This window comes from Mustelus asterias, chromosome 2 (genome assembly GCF_964213995.1).
Source record: "Mustelus asterias chromosome 2, sMusAst1.hap1.1, whole genome shotgun sequence".
In the NCBI taxonomy this organism is placed as follows: Eukaryota; Metazoa; Chordata; class Chondrichthyes; order Carcharhiniformes; family Triakidae; genus Mustelus; species Mustelus asterias.
The window spans coordinates 146,993,121-147,014,451 of record NC_135802.1 but is presented as its reverse complement, the minus strand read 5'-3'; the positions used below and the strand labels follow the sequence as shown (position 1 = coordinate 147,014,451).

Sequence of the window (21,331 nt, the reverse complement as noted above, 5' to 3'; positions counted from 1 at the left end):
GGAGGACAAATTATAGAATAGTGCTGAAGCAGGACTTTTGGCCCATCGAGCCTGCACCAGCAACAATCCCACCCAGGCCCTATCCCCAGACCTCCACATATTTACCCTGCTAATCCCCCTGACACCAAAGAGCAATTTAGCATGGCCAGTCAACCTAACCCGCACATCTTTGAACTGTGGTAGGAAACCGGAGCACCTGGAGGAAACCCACGCAGACACGGGGGAGAATGTGCAAACTACACAGTCACCCAAGGCCGGAATTGAACTTGGGTCCTTGGAGCCGTGAGGCCAGCAGTGCTATCCACTGTGCTGCCCTATAGGAAACAACAGCCAAGCAACGCTCATCCGGGAAGAGTAAGCTTTAACGCAAAAATATAGGTGGAAACTTAGCTACATGTCCGGATTCCACTGATAGCTCCTGCAGTTCCAATTATGGCCAGTGCTCTTGGTGGCGCTGCTGGGACAAGACACTTGAAAGCCATCTGATTGGCCAGCAGCTGTCAAATGAGGGACTTCCTTGCTGATGAGGATGGAAGACTCGCCTTGAGCCAATTAGCGGCCCGGCAGCCATAAAATGGCCGGCCAGTCAGCCATGTGGTGACTACTGACTTTCATGTAAGGGGGCAGGTACCTCACCCCCAGGGTAAAATTCAATCCCTGTTTCAAAATAAGACAAAGACCTTTTCAAGTAGAAAAGGATTCACAGGGTCAACCAGAGTGCCAAGTGCGCACTGTGATATTTACCAGACAGCAGTTAGACTTAAATAAACCTTATTGGTGCACATCGAGGCAAGGATATTAATAACACAACATTTTCGCATCACACTGAACACCAGGTAGTTCAGCTCATGGACAGTAATACAAGGTGCAGAGGAAAGTTCCCTCTACTCTGCCCTAGCACCATTGAGAATCATAGAATCCTACAGTGCAGAAGGAGGCCATTCGGTCCATCAAGTCTGCACTGACCACAATCCCACCCAGGCCCAATCCCCATAACCCCATGTATTTACCCTAGCTAGTCCCCCGACACTAAGTGGCAATTTAACATCATCAATCCACCTAACCCGCACATCTTTGGACTGTGGGAGGAAACCGGAGCATCCCGGAGGAAATCCACGCAGACATGGGCACAGACAGTGACCCAAAACCGGGAATCGAACCCGGGTCCCTGGCGCTGTGAGGCAGCAGTGCTAATTACTGTGCCACCGTGCCGCTCACTATATGAACAATACAGCATTGCAGCACTAATTGTCAAGTCTGTGTTGCAATTTCTTCATCAAAACACTTCTTCCGGTCCTACTCTCCCACGCACACCCTTTGCCCTTCAATATCCCTGTTTTTCCACGAGGAACCAATTTTGCTTTGCAGAATGCACAATTGAGGGGGTGCTGGCAGAAATAGGCACAAATGATAACTTTCAAAATGAGTTTGGGATAAATACTCGAAAGAGAAAAAATTGTAGGGCAATGGGGTAAAAGTGGAGACTTCTTTCAAAAAGCTGGCACAGGCATGATGGGCCAAATGGCCTCTTTCTCTGCTGCACGATTCTATAAAATGTACAATTATGACTTGACTTTCACTTCATCAACCTGCGTTGGATTTGAAAGCCTGTTCTATTTGCAACAGTCGAGTGCTGTAACATAACATAGCATCAAGTTTCCCACGATCCGCATTAAATCTGAACCTCAAAATAACCATCTCAGAGTTCTTTCAGGCTTATCATTCATTTCAGCCCTTGTCCCTAAAGCCTGATGGGATGGTGCTGTAAGCAGAGACCTTGCAGTCTCACCACTGTCATATTCAATGCCCCAGACAAGACATGATATTCCAATCAGCCAGCTATAGTTTTGATGAAATACATATTACACCACTTCATACCACAGTATCATCTCCAATACTCAGACTTCTTAAACTCTGAAATTACATAGCAGTATGCATAACTTTCCACTTGAAAACTAACAGGCCTTAATGAAGATCTATTCTTGCTTCGCTACAAGATGAACAGGTGGTGGGTTATCATTAAGGAAAATTATTAGAAGGGAAGACTTTTTTTTTATTATTCACAAAACATCAGCATTAACTGGAATTACCAACATCCTTTCTCAGGGGGCTAAGGAAATTCGGCATATCCGCTAGGATTCTCACTAATGTTTACAGATGCACCATAGAAAGCACCCTTTCCAAGTTGTACCACAGCTCTGTTTGGCTCCTGCTCTGACCAAGACTGCAAGAAGCTCCAAAGGGCTGTGAACGCAGCCTAGCCCATCACGCAAGCCAGCCTCCCAGACTCCTTCTACACTTCCCACTGCCTCAGAAAAGCAGCCAGCATAATCAAGGACCCCGGACATTCTGTCTCCCACCTTCTCCTGTCGGGAAAAAGATATAAAAGTCTGAGGTCACCTACCAACCGACTCAAGAACAGCTTCTTCCCTGCTGCCATCAAACTTTTGAATGGACCTATCATATTAAGTTGAGCTTTCTCTATACCCTATCTGTAACTGCAACATGCTGCAACTGTACAGGACCTTGGTGAGACCACATTTGGAATATTGTGTGCAGTTCTGGTCACCTCACTATAAGAAGGATGTGGAAGCGCTGGAAAGAGTGCAGAGGAGATTTACCAGGATGCTGCCTGGTTTGGAGGGTAGGTCTTATGAGGAAAGGTTGAGGGAGCTAGGGCTGTTCTCTCTGGAGCGGAGGAGGCTGAGGGAGACTTAATAGAGGTTTATAAAATGATGAAGGGGATAGATAGAGTGAACGTTCAAAGACTATTTCCTCGGGTGGATGGAGCTATTACAAGGGGGCATAACTATAGGGTTCACGGTGGGAGATATAGGAAGGATATCAGAGGTAGGTTCTTTACGCAAAGAGTGGTTGGGGTGTGGAATGGACTGCCTGCAGTGATAGTGGAGTCAGACACTTTAGGAACATTTAAGCGGTTATTGGATAGGCACGTGGAGCACACCAGGATGATAGGGAGTGGGATAGCTTGACCTTGGTTTCAGATAAAGCTCGGCACAACATCGTGGGCCGAAGGGCCTGTTCTGTGCTGTACTGTTCTATGTAAAACACTATATTCTGCACCCTCTCCTTTCCTTCTCCCCTATGTACTCAAAAAATGGTATGCTTTGTCTGTCTAGCTCGCAAGAAACAATACTTTTCACTGTATCCCAATACGTGACAATCATAAATCAAATCAAATGAAAGGAAAACATATCTGACGAAAACCCCCACTCTATATCACCTCAAAATAACCAGATTTAGTGTGTAGTGAGATGGTGCGTGTGTTAGGAGCATGGGAAATGCTCCCGTTTGCAAGCAAGGGTGGCACGATGGCACAGTGGTTAACACTGCTGCCTCTCAGCACCCTGGACCCGGGTTCGATTCCCAGCATAGATCACTGTCTGTGTGGAGTTTGCACATTCTCCCCGCGTTTGCGTGGGTTTCCTTCGGCTGTTCCTGTTTCCTCCCACAGTCCAAAGATGTATGGATTGGCCATGCTAAATTGCCCCTTAGTGTCAGGGGGACTAGCTAGGGTAAATGCATGGGGTTATGGGAATAGGGCCTGGGTGGGATTGTGGTCGGTGCAGACTTGATGGGCTGAATGGCCTCCTTCTGCATTGTAGGATTCTATGATTCTAAGTCATTACAGCATCCTCTAGAATGTAGCAAATGTGATGATCATTCAGTACGCACAGTGCATTGAGCGTATCATTCAGGGGCAGGGCAGAAATCACACTTGTTGAATTGCCTCAATTACATTTTTTCAAATCAACTTCAGTAGTTGATAATGCAATTTTTAATATATAATGTACATGCGACTAAATCAGATCAAACTCTGGCCAACAAGGTTTCCAGTGAGATTCATACGGCTATAAAAATTTACTGCCATAATACATTTCTTTAATAAGAGTTCCATTCACATAGAGTGTCTAAACCGAGGTGAATCACTGCTTGCTCTAGAGGTTTTTGTGGGTTTGGCAGAGGATAAAACTCAGGTCTTCATTCAAAACAGCATGCTGAGTGACCACAAGTGTGTAAACTCTGTCGAAAGATCATTAAAGTAGTGATCCTGTGTGTAGTAGGCCCGCTTTCAACCTCTTTGGAAAATCCCAGCTAGAATTCTGAGGTGCTTCATTATAGAAAACTAAAGCAACATATTATTGACTTTCCTGGTATTCTACTCAGTAGACAAAGAATTCCATTTACCCATTGCTGTGGAAACTATTTGGCTTCACACAAAGGACTGATGCACAGTTTTCTCCATCCCGTTCCGATCTTTCTATCCTCAGCCTCCTACACTGCCCCATTGAAGATGAACAGAAGCTCAAAGAATCACAACCCATCTTTCAGTCGGTACTTTACAGCTTTCCGACCTCAACAACACTGAGTTCAACAAATTCAGGCTATAATTGCTTCTCCCGATTTGTGGGGCAGCCGATTCGGCTCTTGATATTGACACCTCCTCACTGGCCCTTCGCTTCATACAAGTTACACACGGTCAAGGAATACAAGTCTTGAATTTGTAACATTAGTAGCTGACGACCTTAGGTAATTGTCCTTCCACTGCTAATTATCCGAGGCTTTGAACTTTTTGAAATTAACCCGTGCCACAATCACAAAGGAACTTCCCGCGGACAATACTGGTTCTGTAGCTGTCACCAACAGCAATCTGCAGCCTATGTGAAACTAAAGTTCATGGGCTCTGCTGTACCTTTAACCCTCCTCCAGCCACCCTGACCAATTCATTGGTCAGTGCGTTTCTGCCCCAAGATGGCTGCAATTCTTACGTTTCCTGGATGGAAGAGGGTCAATCGTGAAACAATACAGCTAAGTCCGGCAATCTTTCTACCAGGTCCTGAAGCACAGCGTTGACCATCACAGATTTCCCTGTCCCATTGGCTTTCTTTTGTACATCATACAATAAACCTCGCATGGCAGATGATGGTAATCTGAGAAGCTCCTGAAAAGGGTCCATCTCTGTGCAGTGTTAAACCAGCCTCCCATCCATCTCTCTACACTTGCCGCTGTCTCGGAAAAGCAGCCGGCATAATTAAGGACCCCACACACCCTGCACATTCTCTCTTCCACCTTCTTCCGTCGGGAAAAAGATATAAAAGTCTGAGGTCACGTACCAACTGACACACGAACAGCTTCTTCCCTGCTGCCATCAGACTTTTGAACGGACCTACCTCGCATTAAGTTGATCTTTCTCTACACCCTAACTATGACTGTAAGACTACATTCTGCACTCTCTCCTTTCCTTCTCTATGAACGGTATGCTTTGTGTAGCGCGCAAGAAACAATACTTTTCACCTGTTAATTAATACACGTGACAATAATAAATCAAACCAAACATTAAAATACTTTGCTTAAAGATTACTTCAGGTGAGGACAGTTGGAGATGAAAATGACAATTCAAAGAAAAAGCGACCGCCCATTGGCTGAACAGCAGATGAAGGACGTACTTGACTTTGGAAAACACAATGTCAACATCTGTGATCGTCACATTCTTCCCGTCAATGATGTTGCAGTCTTTACATAGTTTTGACCAATTTTTGCCGTTCATCTCTTTCCCCATGGCTCTCGTGTCTCCATGAATGGCAAATTTTCTGAAGGCCTCTTCGAGGTCAGTGAGCTCATCCACTGGAGTTGATCCCCCATCGCTGCCATTCGAGTCGGATATGCGCCGTTTGGCCACTTTCTCCTTTAGCCTGTCACTCTGAACCTTGGCGGAAAGTTGGTCCCTCTCACCTCTTGCCGGTTTGGCTTTGCAGTCGGCCATTTTTAATCCACTGCTGGGGGGAATAAAAGACATTTTATGTATCAGATTTCAAAACAAGAAGAGGAGACATTCACTTCGTTATGATCATAATGCATCCCAAAGAGCATTGTTATTGAGAGGCAATATTCTTATACAAGGCACAAAAGCTTTCGAACTAAGTACATTATTCAGCTTTTTCTGCTATCGCATTGCTGCAGTACGGTAGCTTCTAACTTCACCAATTTTTCTGCTCTGGGTAAGACTGGGGCGGCACGGTGGCACAGTGTTTAGCACTGCTGCATCACAGTGCCGCAGACCTGGGTTCGATTCCCAGCGTGGGTCACTGTCTGTGCGGAGTCTGCATGTTCTCCCGTGTCTGCGTCAGTTTCCTCCGGGTGCTCTGGTTTCCTCCCACAGTCCGAAAGACGTGCTGGTTAGGTGCATTGGCCACGCTAAATTCTCCCTCAGTGTACCCGAACAGGTGCCAGAGTGTGGTGACTAGGGGATTTTCACAGTAACTTCATTGCGGTGTTAATGTAAACCTACTTGTGATACTAATAAATAAACTTAAAAACACCTCTAACAGTCCAGCACTCCCTCAGTACTGCACGGGAGCGTCACCCAGGATAATGATTGTCTGGAGTGGGGCTTGACCCCACAACCTTCCCGCTCACTGATGTGACTGCCAACAACTGATCGTTAGCTGACAATACGCTTGCAGCACACCACAAAATACAAAGAATGAATAAAAGGCAACAAGGCGGGACCCCCATTCCCCGCGGCACTCTTTACAGGGGTGGAGGCAGCCTCCCATTGGCCGCCGGTGGGATCTTTCGGTCCTTCCACCCGTCGTCAACGGGTTTTCCCATTGTTTGCACCCTTCATCATCGGGGAACCTGTGGCAGGGGGCCACGTTGGCGGGAACGCCGTCAGCGGGACCAAATGATCCCACCTGTGGAAACTGCCGGAAAATTTTGGCCAACCTATACACTGGTTTAGTTTTTCCCAGAACTGAACCCAAACTTAAAATTACACTCAGTTATCAAATCTTGGGAGAAGGCCTGAAGCTGTGGAGTTATTTTATTTTTTTTCCTTTGGGATTGGCAGATTGTCCACCTAAAATGGCCCCTTCCCAAGACGGAAACATAACGTTATGTTGAGGCCATTACCTCTAGTTTGTAAGGTGTCATTTTGTAGTTCATTTCTAGTTTTGTTTTATTCCTTTGTGGGACATGGTTGTTAACGAATTGCCAGCATTTATTGCCCATCCCCAGTTGTCCTTGGAGGGCAGTTGAGAGTCAACCACATTGTTGTGGCTCTGGAGTCACATGTAGGCCAGACCAGGGAAGGACAGCAGATTTCCTTCCCTAAAGGACGTTAGTGAACAAGATGGGTTTTTCCAACAATCAACAATGGTTCCATGGTCATCAGTAGATTCTTATTTCCAGATTTTTTTTTATTGTTTAAAGTTTATTTAAAGTGTCACAAGTAGGCTTACATTAACACTGCAATGAAGTTACTGTGAAAATCCCCTGGTCACCACATTCCAGCGCCTGTTTGGGTAAATTCCACTATCTGCCATGGTGTGATTCCCAACTACATCTGTAGTTGGGAAAATATTAGTTTCCCAACTACATCCGTAGTTAGGAAAATGCTGGAATCTATCATTAATGAAGAAATAGCAGGACACCTGGAAAAGAATGGTTCAATCAAACAGACGCAGCATGGATTCATGAAGGGAAAGTCATGTTTGACTAATTTACTGGAATTTTTTGAGGATCTAACGAGTGCGGTTGACAGAGGGGAACCAGTGGATGTGGTGTATTTAGATTTCCAGAAGGCATTCGATAAGGTGCCTCACAAAAGGTTGCTGCATAAGATAAAGGTACACGGAGTTGGGGGTAAAGTGTTAGCGTGGATTGAGAATTGGCTATCTAACAGAAAGCAGAGAGTCGGAATAAATGGGTGCTTTTCCGGTTGGCAATTAGTGACTAGTGGCGTGCCGCAGGGATCGGTGCTGGGGCCTCAACTATTTACCATATACACCCTACACTCGGTCCCCTATCTGCCATGGTGTGATTCCCAACTACATCTGTAGTTGGGAAAATATTAGTTTCCCAACTACATCCGTAGTTAGGAAAATGCTGGAATCTATCATTAATGAAAGCAAATTGCGTGGAGGATGCGGAAAGTCTGCAGAGAGATTTGGATAGGCAAAATGAGTGGGCAAGGATCTGGCAGATGGAGTATCACGTTGGTAAGTGTGAGGTTATCCACTTTGGATGGAATAATAATAAAATAGACTATTATTTAAACGGTGAAAAATTACAACATGCTACTGTGCAGAGGGACCTGGGGGTCCTTGTGCATGAATCACAAAAACTCAGTTTGCGGGTGCAGCAGGTAATCAAGAAGGCAAATGGAATGTTGGCCTTTATCACGAGAGGGATGGAGTATAAAAGCAGGGAGGTCATGCTGCAACTGTACAGGGTACTGGTGAGGCCGCACCTAGAGTACTGTGTACAATTTTGGTCCCCTTATTTAAAAAAGGATACATTAGCTTTGGAGGGGGTACAGAGAAGGTTCACCAGGTTGATTCCAGAGATGAGGGGGTTAGCTTATGAGGAGAGATCGAGTAGACTGGGCCTGTACTCATATTGGAGTTTAGAAGGTTGAGGGGAGATCTTATAGAGATATATAAGATAATGAAGGGGCTAGATAGGATAGAAGCAGCGAGGTTATTTCCACTTACAATGGAAACAAGAACTAGGGGGCATAGCCTCAAAATACGGGGGAGTCAATTTAGAACAGAGTTGAGGAGGAACTTCTTCTCCCAGAGGGTAGTGAATCTTTGGAATTCTCTGCCCAATGAAGCAGTAGAGGCTACCTCATTAAATGTGTTTAAGTCACAGATAGATAGATTTTTAACCATTAAGGGTTATGGGGAGCGGGCGGGTAAGTGGAACTGAGCCCACTCTCAGATCAGCCATGACCTTATTGAATGGCGGAGCAGGCTTGAGGGGCTAGATGGCCTACTCCTGCTCCTATTTCTTATGTTCTTATGTGATGCGAGTCCGAGTCCGCAGAACATTAGCTGAGTTTCTGGATTAACAGTCCAGCGATAATACCACTCGGCCATTGCTTCCTCCTAATGCTCAGGAATATCCTTTGCCCCTAGGCGCTCGCTGCTATTCCTATGTTGATGCGGTTTCCACAGCACCAGAACAGAGGAAAAACAACATATGTGATACTGTATTTGGTTGCTGTTCCTTTCCTTCTGGCTGGGGAAATCTGTGTGCAGGGCAGAATGTAGAAAACAGTGGCCTACTGAGAGTTTGGATGCACAGCTTGCTTGAAAAAACTCAAAATAATTTCAATCTATTTTGTTCCATTTCTTACCAATTCTAAACTGGCTGCAGACAGCAACAACAACAACTTGACTTTATCTTGCACCTTTAATTGAATCGCATCAGGAGATACTCGGCCAGGGAATGAAAGGTGTGATCAAAGCTATATGGATCACCTGAAAGTGGAGAGATGGAGAGGTTTAGGGACAGAGCTTAGGCAGCTGAAGGCACAATCACAATGAAGGGGTAATGAAAATCAGGATGTAAAGAGTGTGGAATAGAGGGGAGCAGGGATCTCAGAGTTGTAAGGGGAAATTATAAAGCTAAGAAAAGGCGAGGCCTTTGAGCGATTTGATTTGTCACATGTATTAGTATCCAGTGAAAAGTATTGTTTCTTGAGCTCTATACAGACTAAGCATACTGTTCATAGAGAAGGAAAGGAGAGAGTGCAGAATGTAGTGTTACAGTCATAGCTAGGATGTAGAGAAAGATCAACTTAGTGCAAGGTAAAACAAAGATGAGATTCCTAAACAAAAACAGAAAATGCAGGAAAATCTCAGCGGGTCTGACAGCATCTGTGGGGAGAGAATAGAGGCAACGTTTCAAGTCTGGATGACCCTTTGTCAGAGCTCTCTCTCGCTCTACAGATGCTGTCAGATCTGCTGCGATTTTCCAGCATTTTCTGTTTTTGTGTCTAAGCTGTTGACTGCAGAGTCACCACACGGATGAGCAGTGAGGTGCAGGTGTTTACCAGGTCAGCATTAGGACCCAGAGCTGTGTCTCGTCTGCACACTCTCCTTTCCTTCTCTATGAATGGTATGCTTTGTCTGTATAGTGCGCAAGAAACAATACTTCTCACTGTAATACATGTGACAATAATAAATCAAATCAAAATCAATGTTAACATATTACACAACACTGGACCAGGGAGATAGAAGCAAGTCTTCAGAATGCCAGCTATATCTTACATTTTGTCTTCACAACCATAAACAGAATACCAGAGTACTGAGCGAGTGCCTGCCAAGCAGCGACAGATTCACGAACTTACCCGCAATACCCAATAATCCTTAGGCTGCACAAACTTACATTTAGCACTCAAGGAAGAGAAATAGCGCAAGCTTCATTTTGTATTGTCATCACCCTTGGGAACAGATTATTGAAACATTCAGGGAGATTAGACTCTTTACGCTCATTTAAAAGGGAACTTGACAAGTTCCAGACTGGAGACAACATGGCTGGTTGTAGGAAGCCCATCACAATCTCCTGGCGCTTGGTTCGTCTTTTGGGAATCAGGAAGGAATTTTCCAGTGTTGCAGTTTGGAATCGGTCACTAATCCCCCCTCCTCCCCCACACCCACCCACCCAAATGCACACCCGCCCCCACCCAATCCACCCCCACCACCCAATCAACCCCGATCCAAATACACGCCCCCACCCCAATCCATGCCCCACCCATCCAATCCAACACTCCCATGCCCGCCCCACCACCCAATCCACCACCCCCTCGTCCCCAACGCCTCTCCATGTTGTTAGAATTTGTTTCCTTTCCTTCGGGAGGTTGTGCGCTTTGGAGCCGCTCAGTGATGTGTGTGGCTGCACTATTTCTGCATGCGGTGTGTCTAACAGGTCCCATGGAATTTTCCTGACATCCTCCTCTTGTGTAGGAAAGCGGTGCAAGTACAAACACGAAAAACAGTTCAATGCCATTATGGATGAAATTGAAGGGTTTGTGCCAATGGATGAGTCAAGGTGACCTTCCTCATTAGTATCCATTCTCTGGTCTGATATTACACCTGGCAGTGGGAAGGGGGCTCAATGAACCAAGCTACCAAGAAGGCTGGAGGCAAATAAGGCAGGATTTCTGATTGTTCATCCAATGATCTCTGCTGGAAAGTGCTGGGTTTGGAGAGACCCAAGCCTGGCCCATTCTCTGGCCACATTCATCCAGAACACAAGGCCGAGGACTGCACGAGAACTGTGGGACCATGGGCGGAATCTTGTGCTCTCACTGGTGGTGAGCATGGAGCTGAGAAAGGCATGTGATTAGGTGATATGGTGGTGTACTGGAACCCTGTTGCCTTCCTAACTCGCCCAGAATTAAGAATGGATGGCACAGTGGTTAGCACGGCTGCCTCACAGCGCCAGGGACCCGGGTTCAATTCCGGCCTCGGGTGACTGTGTGAAGTTTGCATGTTCTCCCTATGTCTGCATGGGTTTCCTCTCGGTGTTCAGGTTTTCTCCCACAGCCCAAAGATGTGCAGGTTAGATGGACTGGCCACAATAAATTGCCCCTTAGTGCCCCAAGATGGGTAGGAAAGGGGAATTAGCCTTGACAAATGTGTGGGGTTACAAGAATAGGGCAGAGTAGTGGGCTTGAGTAAGATACTTTGCCAAATGGCCTCCTTCTGCACTGTGGGGATTCTATGAAGTTCTGGGTGGGTAGGGCCATGGGCAACCTTTCTACACCCACCGCCATTTGAGGCCTCCAAATGGTCAATGAATGAGTACTTAACGGCTCCATTCACCAACGCTGGTATTAATTCATCTGCAGGTAGTCCTGACACCAGCTAAATCCGTGCGGGCTGCCTGTGATCTCAGGAGGTGGGGGCACAGGAAACAAGTGGGTCCCTCGATCAAAGACATTCTGTCCCCGATTGGAAAGGGGCCCAGTGAGTGCCACCAACACCAACCCCCCCACCCTTACTGCTGACCCACTGCATCTCTCTTCCCATTACCCCCAATTCTCAAAAACACCTCCCACTTAGCTGCAGCTTTGGTTGCTCCCCTACCTGGGACTACCTGTCCTTCCAGCAGCCGCATAGCCTCCCGTCTGGCACTGCTGGGCACAAGAATTGCTGGCCTCTGATTGGCCGGCAGCTCTTGGTAGGTGAAGCATCCGCCCCAGGGTCTTGATTCCAGAGCTAGGCCTCGCCACTGCCTGAGTGCTTTGCAGTTCAGAAGGCAGTGCAGGGCCTCTCGCCAACTCTCCAGTCGACGGGCAAGATCTGTGGTGCCCTCACAAGATTCCGCCCCATATCTCAAACAGTCACGGCCTTCAGGAGATGAGGCCCGAAATTTGGAAGGACGGGGAAAAGAAAGGTACAAGTTGGACAATTCACTTTGCAGATAAGAAGCTTATATTCGAAATTACTGCACAGAAAAGAACAGGGATCCCTAGCTCTTCGACAGAAGAAATATTCAACCAAATCATCAGGATGACACAGTGAAAATAATGATGGCACATTCTTTGGAGTCCAATTTCCCATTACACATTCAATCATAGGATTCTAGCATTCTTCTAAGCTGCACGAAGTGGATCAGTTACCATGGTTCACGGATTCTGGCTGTCGGAGGAGAAGGGAAGTAGGAGTTGATTTATTTTAAAAATCATAATATTTAGAGGGAACGTTCCCATCTGGACTCCTTTGAAACATCAAACCATTACAAAGAATCATCAGCCCAAAGGCGAATCCGTGGCCATCTCTTTGAGCATTGACTGACAATGACAGTCGGGGGGAGGGGGGCAGTGGGGTTCAATGTGTTACTGAGCCATCAGTATAAACAGCACTTCACTCAGGAACAGCTCGACTATCTACAGATGTGAGTTATCATGCTCAACAACATCTCCGAGACAGCTCTCGCCATCATTGCCAACAGCCAACTATTTAAAATCAACAACATGACAGAAAGCTAAGATAGGTGGAAACTAACCATGCACTGAAAATTAAAAGCAATTATTTTGCAATGGTCCGACGGTACTCTTTCAATCAATTCAAGTAAGTTACAGGAAAAGGCCAACAGAATTCATCGACATATTTTGCTTCGAACCAAGGAGATCTTAATTTACTACCGTCAGAGTTAAGACACGAATAACGGTGTGCAGATTGCTGGAATAGTCATGTACAAAGGCAGCAAAGCATTGACATGCATTTCGACAGCAGATGAGCTGGGACAGGGATGGATTCAGAGGTGGAACTAGGCTGTCACTATGGTGGCCGGGATAAGACCATAAGATATAGGAGCAGAATTAGGCCATTCAGCCCATCGAGTATGCTCTGCCATTCGATCATGGCTGGTATGTTTCTCAACTCCATTCCCCCACCTTTTCCCTGTGACCTTTGATCCCCTTCCCAATGAAGGACCTATCTATCTCTGTCTTAAATACACTCAATGACCTGGCCTCCACAGCCTTCTGTGGCAATGAATTCCGCAGATTCACTACCCTCTGGCTGGAGAAATTCCTCCTCATCTCGGTTCTGAAGCCCTTTACTCGGAGGCTGTGCCCTCATATCGCAGTCTCTCCTACTGATGGAAACATCTTCTCCATGTCCACTCTATCCAGGTCTTTCAGTACGCTACGTTTCAGCAAGATCCCCCCTCATCCTTCTAAAGCCCATCAAGTACAGACCCAGAGTCCTCCAGCACTCCTATGTGGTCAGAAGCTCATCTCGGGATCAAATGTGACACCAAGGTTATGACCAATCTGAGACTGTCACTGCGGAGAGGAATGGAGTTAGTCGACAGGGAACAGAGATTGTGGCTGGGATTGAAAACAAGGACTTCTGTATTTCCAATATTTAGCTGGAGGAAGTTCTGCTCTTCCAGTCCAGGATGCCAGATAAGCAGTCGGATACTTTAGCAATAGTGAGGTGGCCTTGACAGAGAGTTGGGTGTCATGACCGTACATTCACAGGAGCATTATCAGGCTAAAATGGAAATTGAAACAAAGAAGGAAACATTAAGACAGATGATCAGAAGCCTGGTCAAAGCATTAACTTTAGGGAGGGAACAAAATACTGGATAAATTATGTGGTTCGGGGAGCATCCATGCAGTGAGGAACAGAGATAATGCTTTCAATTTGGGGTGGCATGATGGCACAGTGGTTGGCACTGCTGCCTCACGGCGCCAGGGACCTGGGTTCAATTCCGGCCTCGGGTGACTGTCTGTGTGAAGTTTGCACATTCTCCCCGTGTCTGCACACTCCAAAGATGTGCGGGTTAGGTTGATTGGCCATGCTAAATTGCCCCTTAGTATCACATGATGTGTAGGTTAGGGGGATTAGCAGGGTAAATACGTGAGGTTACGGGGACAGGGACTGGGTGGGATTGTTGCCGGTTCAGGCAGAATGAGCTGAATGGCCTCCTTCTGCACTGGAGGGGTTCTATGATTCAGACTTCCAGCAGGTTAAGGAGGGCTGGAGATGTGAAGGAGGGAAATGCAGAGCTTGTCACCTAGATGGCTGCAGAGATGACCACCAGAATGAAAGAGGAGAGTGATGCACTAAATGCCAGCATTGGATGAGTGAAGAGTTCTCAAAGGTTATGAGGGCTGGAGGAGGTTTGAGAAATAGGGAGGACAAGACCAGGGAGGGATCTGATCTGCTGGTCTGGTGGAAGAGAGAGATGACTCTGGGGCAGCTGACTGGAGGTCTCAATCTTAGTGATAAAGTTGTTCATGAATTCCTCACACTTATTAGGAGAGAGGAGGTGGAGGGAGAAAGGAATTTGAGAAGACTATTTGCATTTGAGAAAAGTAACTGAGGGTTACCCTTTGTATTTATTTCTTATCCTCTCACCTTAGTCCTTAATGGAGACATAGCCAGGTGTGAGGAATGGTGTTTTGATCGAACAGCATCACATGTAACTGCCATCATTGAGAGTGCAAATGAAATCTGCCAAGATCATCCACTTAATACAAACCCTTCCCATCCCAGGGGTAAACAGAACAAAATTGTACAACTGAGTCAATGAGTGTAAATCTGGGACAAATCAACTAATACTTCTGATGGTGAATTTATAATTGGAATGAATAGTTTAAAAAGATAGTGACCTGAATGTTGCAGAGCTGACTCCTTTTCAAACAAGCCTTGGGTTTGGAAGGACAAAAGAGTAAAGGAATGGAATCTGGCACACCATGATATCCAAGTACACATCTTCTGCTGTGCTTTGCATTATTAGAAATTACAACATGGAAACAGGCTGCTTCACCCATTTTGTGTTTGTGCTTATCCCCCACACGAAAACCATCCTAATGCTTTCCCATGTCCTTTCATTCCTATTTCCTTCAACCACCCACTCTTAAAGGCTGATATGGTAATTGGCACAATGACAAATTATATAGTCATTGTCACTTTGGGAGAACATGTTGTGCACAAATTGGCTGCTGCATTTTCCACATCAGTGACGAGATGGAATTGGATGTAAGGTCAGGAAAAGTCCTACACAAATATCATGTTTTTGCCTTTGTTCCAGTCTTTAACTTCAACATTCCACAGCCTGAGAACTTATAGCCATCATTTTAAAAAGTGATTCTCTTGTTCTCTGCTCTTAACTTTAATCTTATAGCCATGACCCTTGCTCTGGACCCCTTACTCAATGAAAGTTTGTTTTTCTTTATTATATTCACCCTGATTTTCCAAATCTTTCTTTCTTTGGCGAGACTATGTTTGATATTCTTGCTTATGAAATATTGAGCCTGGAGTCTAAGTCATTTTTTATTCAGTGTTTCATAAGCTCATATGATCTTTAGATCATGATAAATAAGAGTAGGCCATTTGGTCCATTGAGTTTATTACAACATTTGATAGATCATGGCTGATCTGACTGTGACCTTAACTCCACTTTCCTGCCTGTTCCCTTAATTCACTTGTCGATCAAAAAATCCATCTAACTCAGCCTTCAATATACTCAAGTGACTTAGCCTCCATGGCTCTCCGGAGTAGCAAATTCCAAAGACTAACAGCCTTCTGAGAGAAGAAATTCCACTTCATCTGTGTCTTCAATGGAAGACCCCTTACTCTTCATCCCCTAGTCTAGAGTTCCACATGAGAGGAAACATCCTCCCAGGGTCTACCTTGTCAAACCTCCTCAGAAGCTTCTGTTTCAATAAGATCACCTGCATAACCTTTCCTCCTATGACAGATTCTTCCTTGCAGTTGATTCCTCGTCTTAACCTCACAAAGTTAATCACACATTCAGCAGCAGGAAAGATCCCCAGCAGATCCACGTAAAGGAATTATCGATTACTTACAGGTTAGTTGTTGGCTGAGTCCTTATAGCTATTGCTGCAATTTTATTAGTGTCTGATGCTTTCCAATGTTCTTTCAATTTATAAACATCCACAAGGAATGAAGTCGTAAGTTTTCATGGATTTTCTTGCTAACTTCAAGGCTCTTCATTTGCTTCAAGTCATGGGTCCAGAGTTGGGACTTGTCCAGTATTACTGGGTGAATGAATAGAGGCCATGTGGAGCAGGACCAACTGCTAGAAGAGGGAGGAGAAGAGAAAAGGACTCAATGGAAACCATATCCATTTAGGGAGCAATTCTTCTACCTGATCATCAATGAGGGACAATGACCAGAAATTTCCTGGGAGTCGTAGCAGGCGGGCTCGCGGGCAAAATAGGCAAAGGTTCACTGAGCTCAGGCAGGATTTTCTGGTTTTGGGGCAAGCATGGCTGGAAAATCCCACCCGTTGTGAGTTGAATGCACTCATAGGAAGGGCACCAACACTGAAATGTGCCACCTACTGCAGCCACAACTGCAACCTCAGAGCAGGGCTAGGACCAAATTGCCAGTGACTGTGAAGATAACCATTGTAATGAACTTTTATCTATCTGGCTTCTTCCAGGCTGGAGCTGGATATAATTACAACATCTCTTTGCCGTCCACTTTTGCATCAGGGAGGACAAAGGCTTTCCATTCAAAGGATGCTAATTATAGTTCATTCTTTCTGGCCAGAGTGAGAATTTGACTTTAACAGGATTGCAAGCTTCTCCATGGTGCAGGGAGTCATTGGCTGCACACACACTTTGTAAGTAGCACAGGTCAACTCTGCCCTGTATTGGAGCTGAAACATATTCAACACCCCCAGCTGGTGTGTGACCATTGGCAGAGGCCAGGGTCTTGGCATCAATCATGATGTCTTCATTCTGCAGCAGTCAACTAGGCCTTTGAGCCAATGCAGCAACCAAGAGACGGGCTGGAAGTGATCTGCGAACAGCATGGCTCAAGACTCTGGTGTGCAGCCCATGCATGCACGGGCAGCATGTACACAATGACAGCCACACAGAGCATGGGAGAGCAGACCACTGGCATCCTGAAAGAATGCTTCCTCTCCGGAGGAGCCACCCATTCTCGGCAGAGTGGGTGTCAACATTTGTGGTGGTGCGCCGCATGCTGCACAACCTCGCCACCATGAGGCATGACCCTTGCCACCAGCTATACAGAAAGCAGCTGAGGAGAAAAAGGATAAGAGGAAGGCAGGAGGCAACCTAGACAGCCGCTTTCCACCAGAGCTGTCTGGAAGAACCAACTTTGAGTGCGAGATCAATAGTCGCAATCTTAATTCCACGTTCAACAAAAGTTCCAAGTTCACAAAAGGGTGACACGGTGACACAGTGGTCAATTCCAGCCTTGGGGGGTGATTGTGTGTGTGGAGTTTGCACTTTCTCCCCATGTCTGCGTGGGTTTTCTCCGGGTGCTCCGCTTTCTTATCCAGGTAACGTTGATTGATTGGCCATGCTAAATTGCCCTTAGTGTCAGAGGTATTAGCAGGGTAAATACGTTGGGTTACGGAGAGAGGGCCTGGGTGGGATTGTTGCCGGTGCAGGCTCGATGGGCCGAATGGCCTCCTTATGAACTGTACGGATTCTATGATTCCACATCTTACCTTCCCTAAGTCACTGGCTATCACAATTGCCACAATGCAAGAGTACAAGCCACCACAAAATCAACATTCCAAACCAAATGAATAAATAAAACCACGTCATATTTCATACAAAAGTCAACTAATCACACTCATACTTCATGCCAGTCCTAAGCACCTGAAACTCCAGTGGTTGTCGATAGAAGACTTTCACTGAAGGAAAGATTTCGAGCAGTCCTGGGTCTGAAGGACAGCAATCTGGGGTTGGCCAACAGACAACGCAAGGCACTGACGGAATGGCAGGGATGGAATGGTATCTTTCAGAGAGAGGACTGTAGGTTTCTGCTCCGTGGAGCCACTCCACTGTCCTAAGGTGGCACAACAGCAATCTGTTGAAGGACAGAGTGCTGCACTGCCCTGACACCCTGTACACAACCCACAGTCATAGAGATACAGTCTGATCTTCCACGCTAGCTAGCTTTCAAAGGGGCTATAAATTACAAGGAACAAAGAACAATATAGCACGGGAACAGGCCCTCTGGCCCACCAAGCCTGCACCAATTCCCAATCCTTATTTAGACCCACTACTTATTACCCATACATTGGGGCCACACGGTGGCGCGGTGGTTAGCACTGCTGCCTCACAGTGTCAGGGACCCGGGTTTGATTCCCAACCTCGGTCACTGTCTGTGTGGAGTCTACATGGGTTTCCTCTGGGTGCTCCAGTTTCCTCCTACAGAGCGAAAGACGTGCTGATTAGGTGCATTAACCAGGCTAAATTCTCCTTCAGTGTACCCGAACAGGTGCCGGCCGGAGTATGGCAACTCAGGGATTTTCAAAGTAACTTCATTGCAGTGTTAATGTAAGCCTACTTGTGGCACTAATAAATAAACTTTAAACTTTTCTATCCCTTTGTTCATCTCCTGTTCATGTGTCTATCAAGATATGCCTTGAACTTTGCTAATGTGCCTGCTTCCACCACCTCCACTGGCAATGCGTTCCAGCCACCCACCACCCTCCGTGTGAAAAACTTTCCATGCACGTCTCCCCTAAACTTACCCCCTCTCACCTTCAACCTGTGCCCTCTCGTAGTTGATCTTTCCAGCTTGGAGAAAAAGCCTCTGACTATCCACCTATTTATGCCTCTCATAATTTTGTTGACCTCTATCAGATCGCTCCTCAGCCTCTGTCTTTCTGGTGAAAATAATCCGAGTTTATCCAAACTCTCCTGAACCCAAAAACCCTCCAGACCAGGCAACAACCTGGTAAATCTTCTTTGCTCCCTCTCCAAAGCATCCACGTCCTTCTGGTAGTGTGCGACCAGAACTGCACACAATATTCTAAATGTGGCCTAGCTAAAGTTTTAAACAGCTTAAAGTTTTAAAGTTTATTTATTAGTGTTACAAGTAAGCTTACATTAACACTGCAATGAAGTTACTGTGAAAATCCCCTAGTCGCCACACTTCGTCATCTGTTCGAGTACACCGAGGGAAAATTTAGCATGGCCAATGTACCTAACCAGCAAGTCTTTTGGACTGTGGGAGGAAACCGGAGCACCCGGAGGAAACACATGCAGACATGGGGAGAACATGCAGACTCCGCACAGACAGTGGCCCAAACTGAGAATCGAACCCGGGTCCCTGACACTGTGAGGCAGCAGTACTGACCACTGTGCCACCATGCTGCCCTGTAACAGAACTTGTCAACTTTTATACTCGATGCTCCGGCCGATGATGGCAAGCATGCTGTGTGCGTTCTTGATCACCTTATCATGTGGCCAATGCCCAGTGCAGTTAATGTGTCTGCGTATAGAAATCATTATAATGAGCAGGCAACGCAAAGTTGGTATGCTGTGTACATTTCAATCAAAAGGTGTGGATACATTGCAGATTAATTTTTAGGTGCTATCCAACTGGTCTCTACATTGAATATTTGCTCAACAGGTGGGAGGGGGGGGGAGACAACAGGATATGGAATTATACATGTTGTTCCATTGCACATGTAGCACATCAGAGTCTCAGTGTGTTTCCCCCCTACAGACACACGCACGCAAAACCTAGTGGCGCATTATGGGCAAACAAAAATATCACTTCAACCCCAACCACTAATGATTACATTATATCTCCCAATCACCCACAACTCGATTGCAGTAGGCGAGAGATGGAACCGGCAAACAAGCATGTCAACCAGAAATACAAATTTCCCCACCTACCCATCTCAAAACGCACCCTGACGGGGGGCTAAAAAATCCAACTAATAATTCGCCAAAGCAGACAGAGTAGAACGTTTCAATTACAGAGTAACAGGGAACTTCCACTTTAAATGTGGTCGCAGGATTCGAAATGAAAAAAATTGAAGGGTACACAAGGTTGTTCTCCTTTCCGTCAGGTGAATTACAAACTTTCAACTTTGCAGGTTCTTCAGTGGCGAGTTTGACCACGCAGAGTAAACACAGTAAGAAGTTTAACAACACCAGGTTAAAGTCCAACAGGTTTATTTGGTAGCAAAAGCCACAAGCTTTCGGAGTCTTAAGCTCCTTCTTCAGGTGAGCTTAAGGCTCCGTAAGCTTGTGGCTTTTGCTACCAAATAAACCTGCTGGAGTTTAACCTGGTGTTGTGAGACTTCTTACTGTGTTTACCCCAGTCCAACGCCGGCATCTCCACATCATGCAGAGTAACACAGACTAGATAAGTCCCAGTTTGATTCCAGGTCACAAAATGTTGTTTAAACCAAGGCCCCATTTGCCCTTTCAAGTGGCTATAAAGGATCTGATTACAATCTTTCCAGGAAGGAATGGGGAACTTCCCTCAGTGAACAGACCAACAGTTACTCAAAAGCAATATCACTAAATAAAACAGATCTGACCATGATCACATTGTGGTTTGAGAGTCCTCGTTGAATGCAAATTGGTTGTTGCATTTCTCTACATTGGAGAGACTTCAAAAATATTTCATTGACTGCAAAGTACTTTGGAATGCCTGAGGTAGTTGGTTTTTCATGCGCAAGTCCCTTTTCTTCATTAATCTGTACAGAGTTAGCTGATCTAGAATGGGGCAGTTGCTATATATTTAGCTTTGTACTACTCAGACTGGGGGATAGATTTTCTTCCGATCCAGTAACTAAACCCTTCAGCACCGTCCACCACACGGGCGAGAAAGGGCAGTAGGTGTATGGGAACAATATCACCTGCAGGTTTATCTGTTCCTACATTGGCACTGGGTCAAAAATCGGAAATCCCTATCTAACAGCACTGTTGGACTACGAGGACTGCTGCAGTTCGAGACGAAAGCCCACAATCACTTTCTCAAGGGCAACAGCAACAAAAACTTGCATTGCTATAGCACCTTTAATGTAGCAAAACACCCCAAGGCACTACACATCACAGCTTGTTCAAAACAAACTTTGGCGCACAGCTGCATGAAAAGGTACCCGGGCAGGTTAACAACGATTTTAGCCAAAGGGGCTTTAAGGAGTGGCTTGAAGGACGAGAAAGGGTTAGGAAGGCAGAAAGACGCAGGAAGGGCCTCGGAAGCTAATGACATGGCCGCCAGCAGCACTAATCCCATAATGATAA

General features: G+C 45.9%; 1 protein-coding gene across 4 annotated transcripts in view; it reads right to left on the bottom strand.

Annotated features, from left to right (window-relative positions):
• tppp (tubulin polymerization promoting protein) overlaps positions 1–21,331 on the bottom strand; it is a 39,003-nt gene that overhangs the window by 11,534 nt on the left and 6,138 nt on the right. The window contains exons 1-3 of one of the 4 annotated variants that reach the window (XM_078198237.1): positions 16,142–16,225; positions 9,164–9,287; positions 5,469–5,798 (exon numbers count right to left, since the gene is read on the bottom strand). In XM_078198237.1, coding sequence (XP_078054363.1) covers positions 5,469–5,785 — 317 coding nt within the window. In that variant the 5' untranslated portion in view covers positions 5,786–5,798; positions 9,164–9,287; positions 16,142–16,225. Of the gene's footprint in view, positions 1–5,468; positions 5,799–9,163; positions 9,288–16,141; positions 16,226–21,331 lie in introns of those variants that run through there. The other 3 variants (XM_078198247.1, XM_078198257.1, XM_078198229.1) reach the window with 3 other exon arrangements.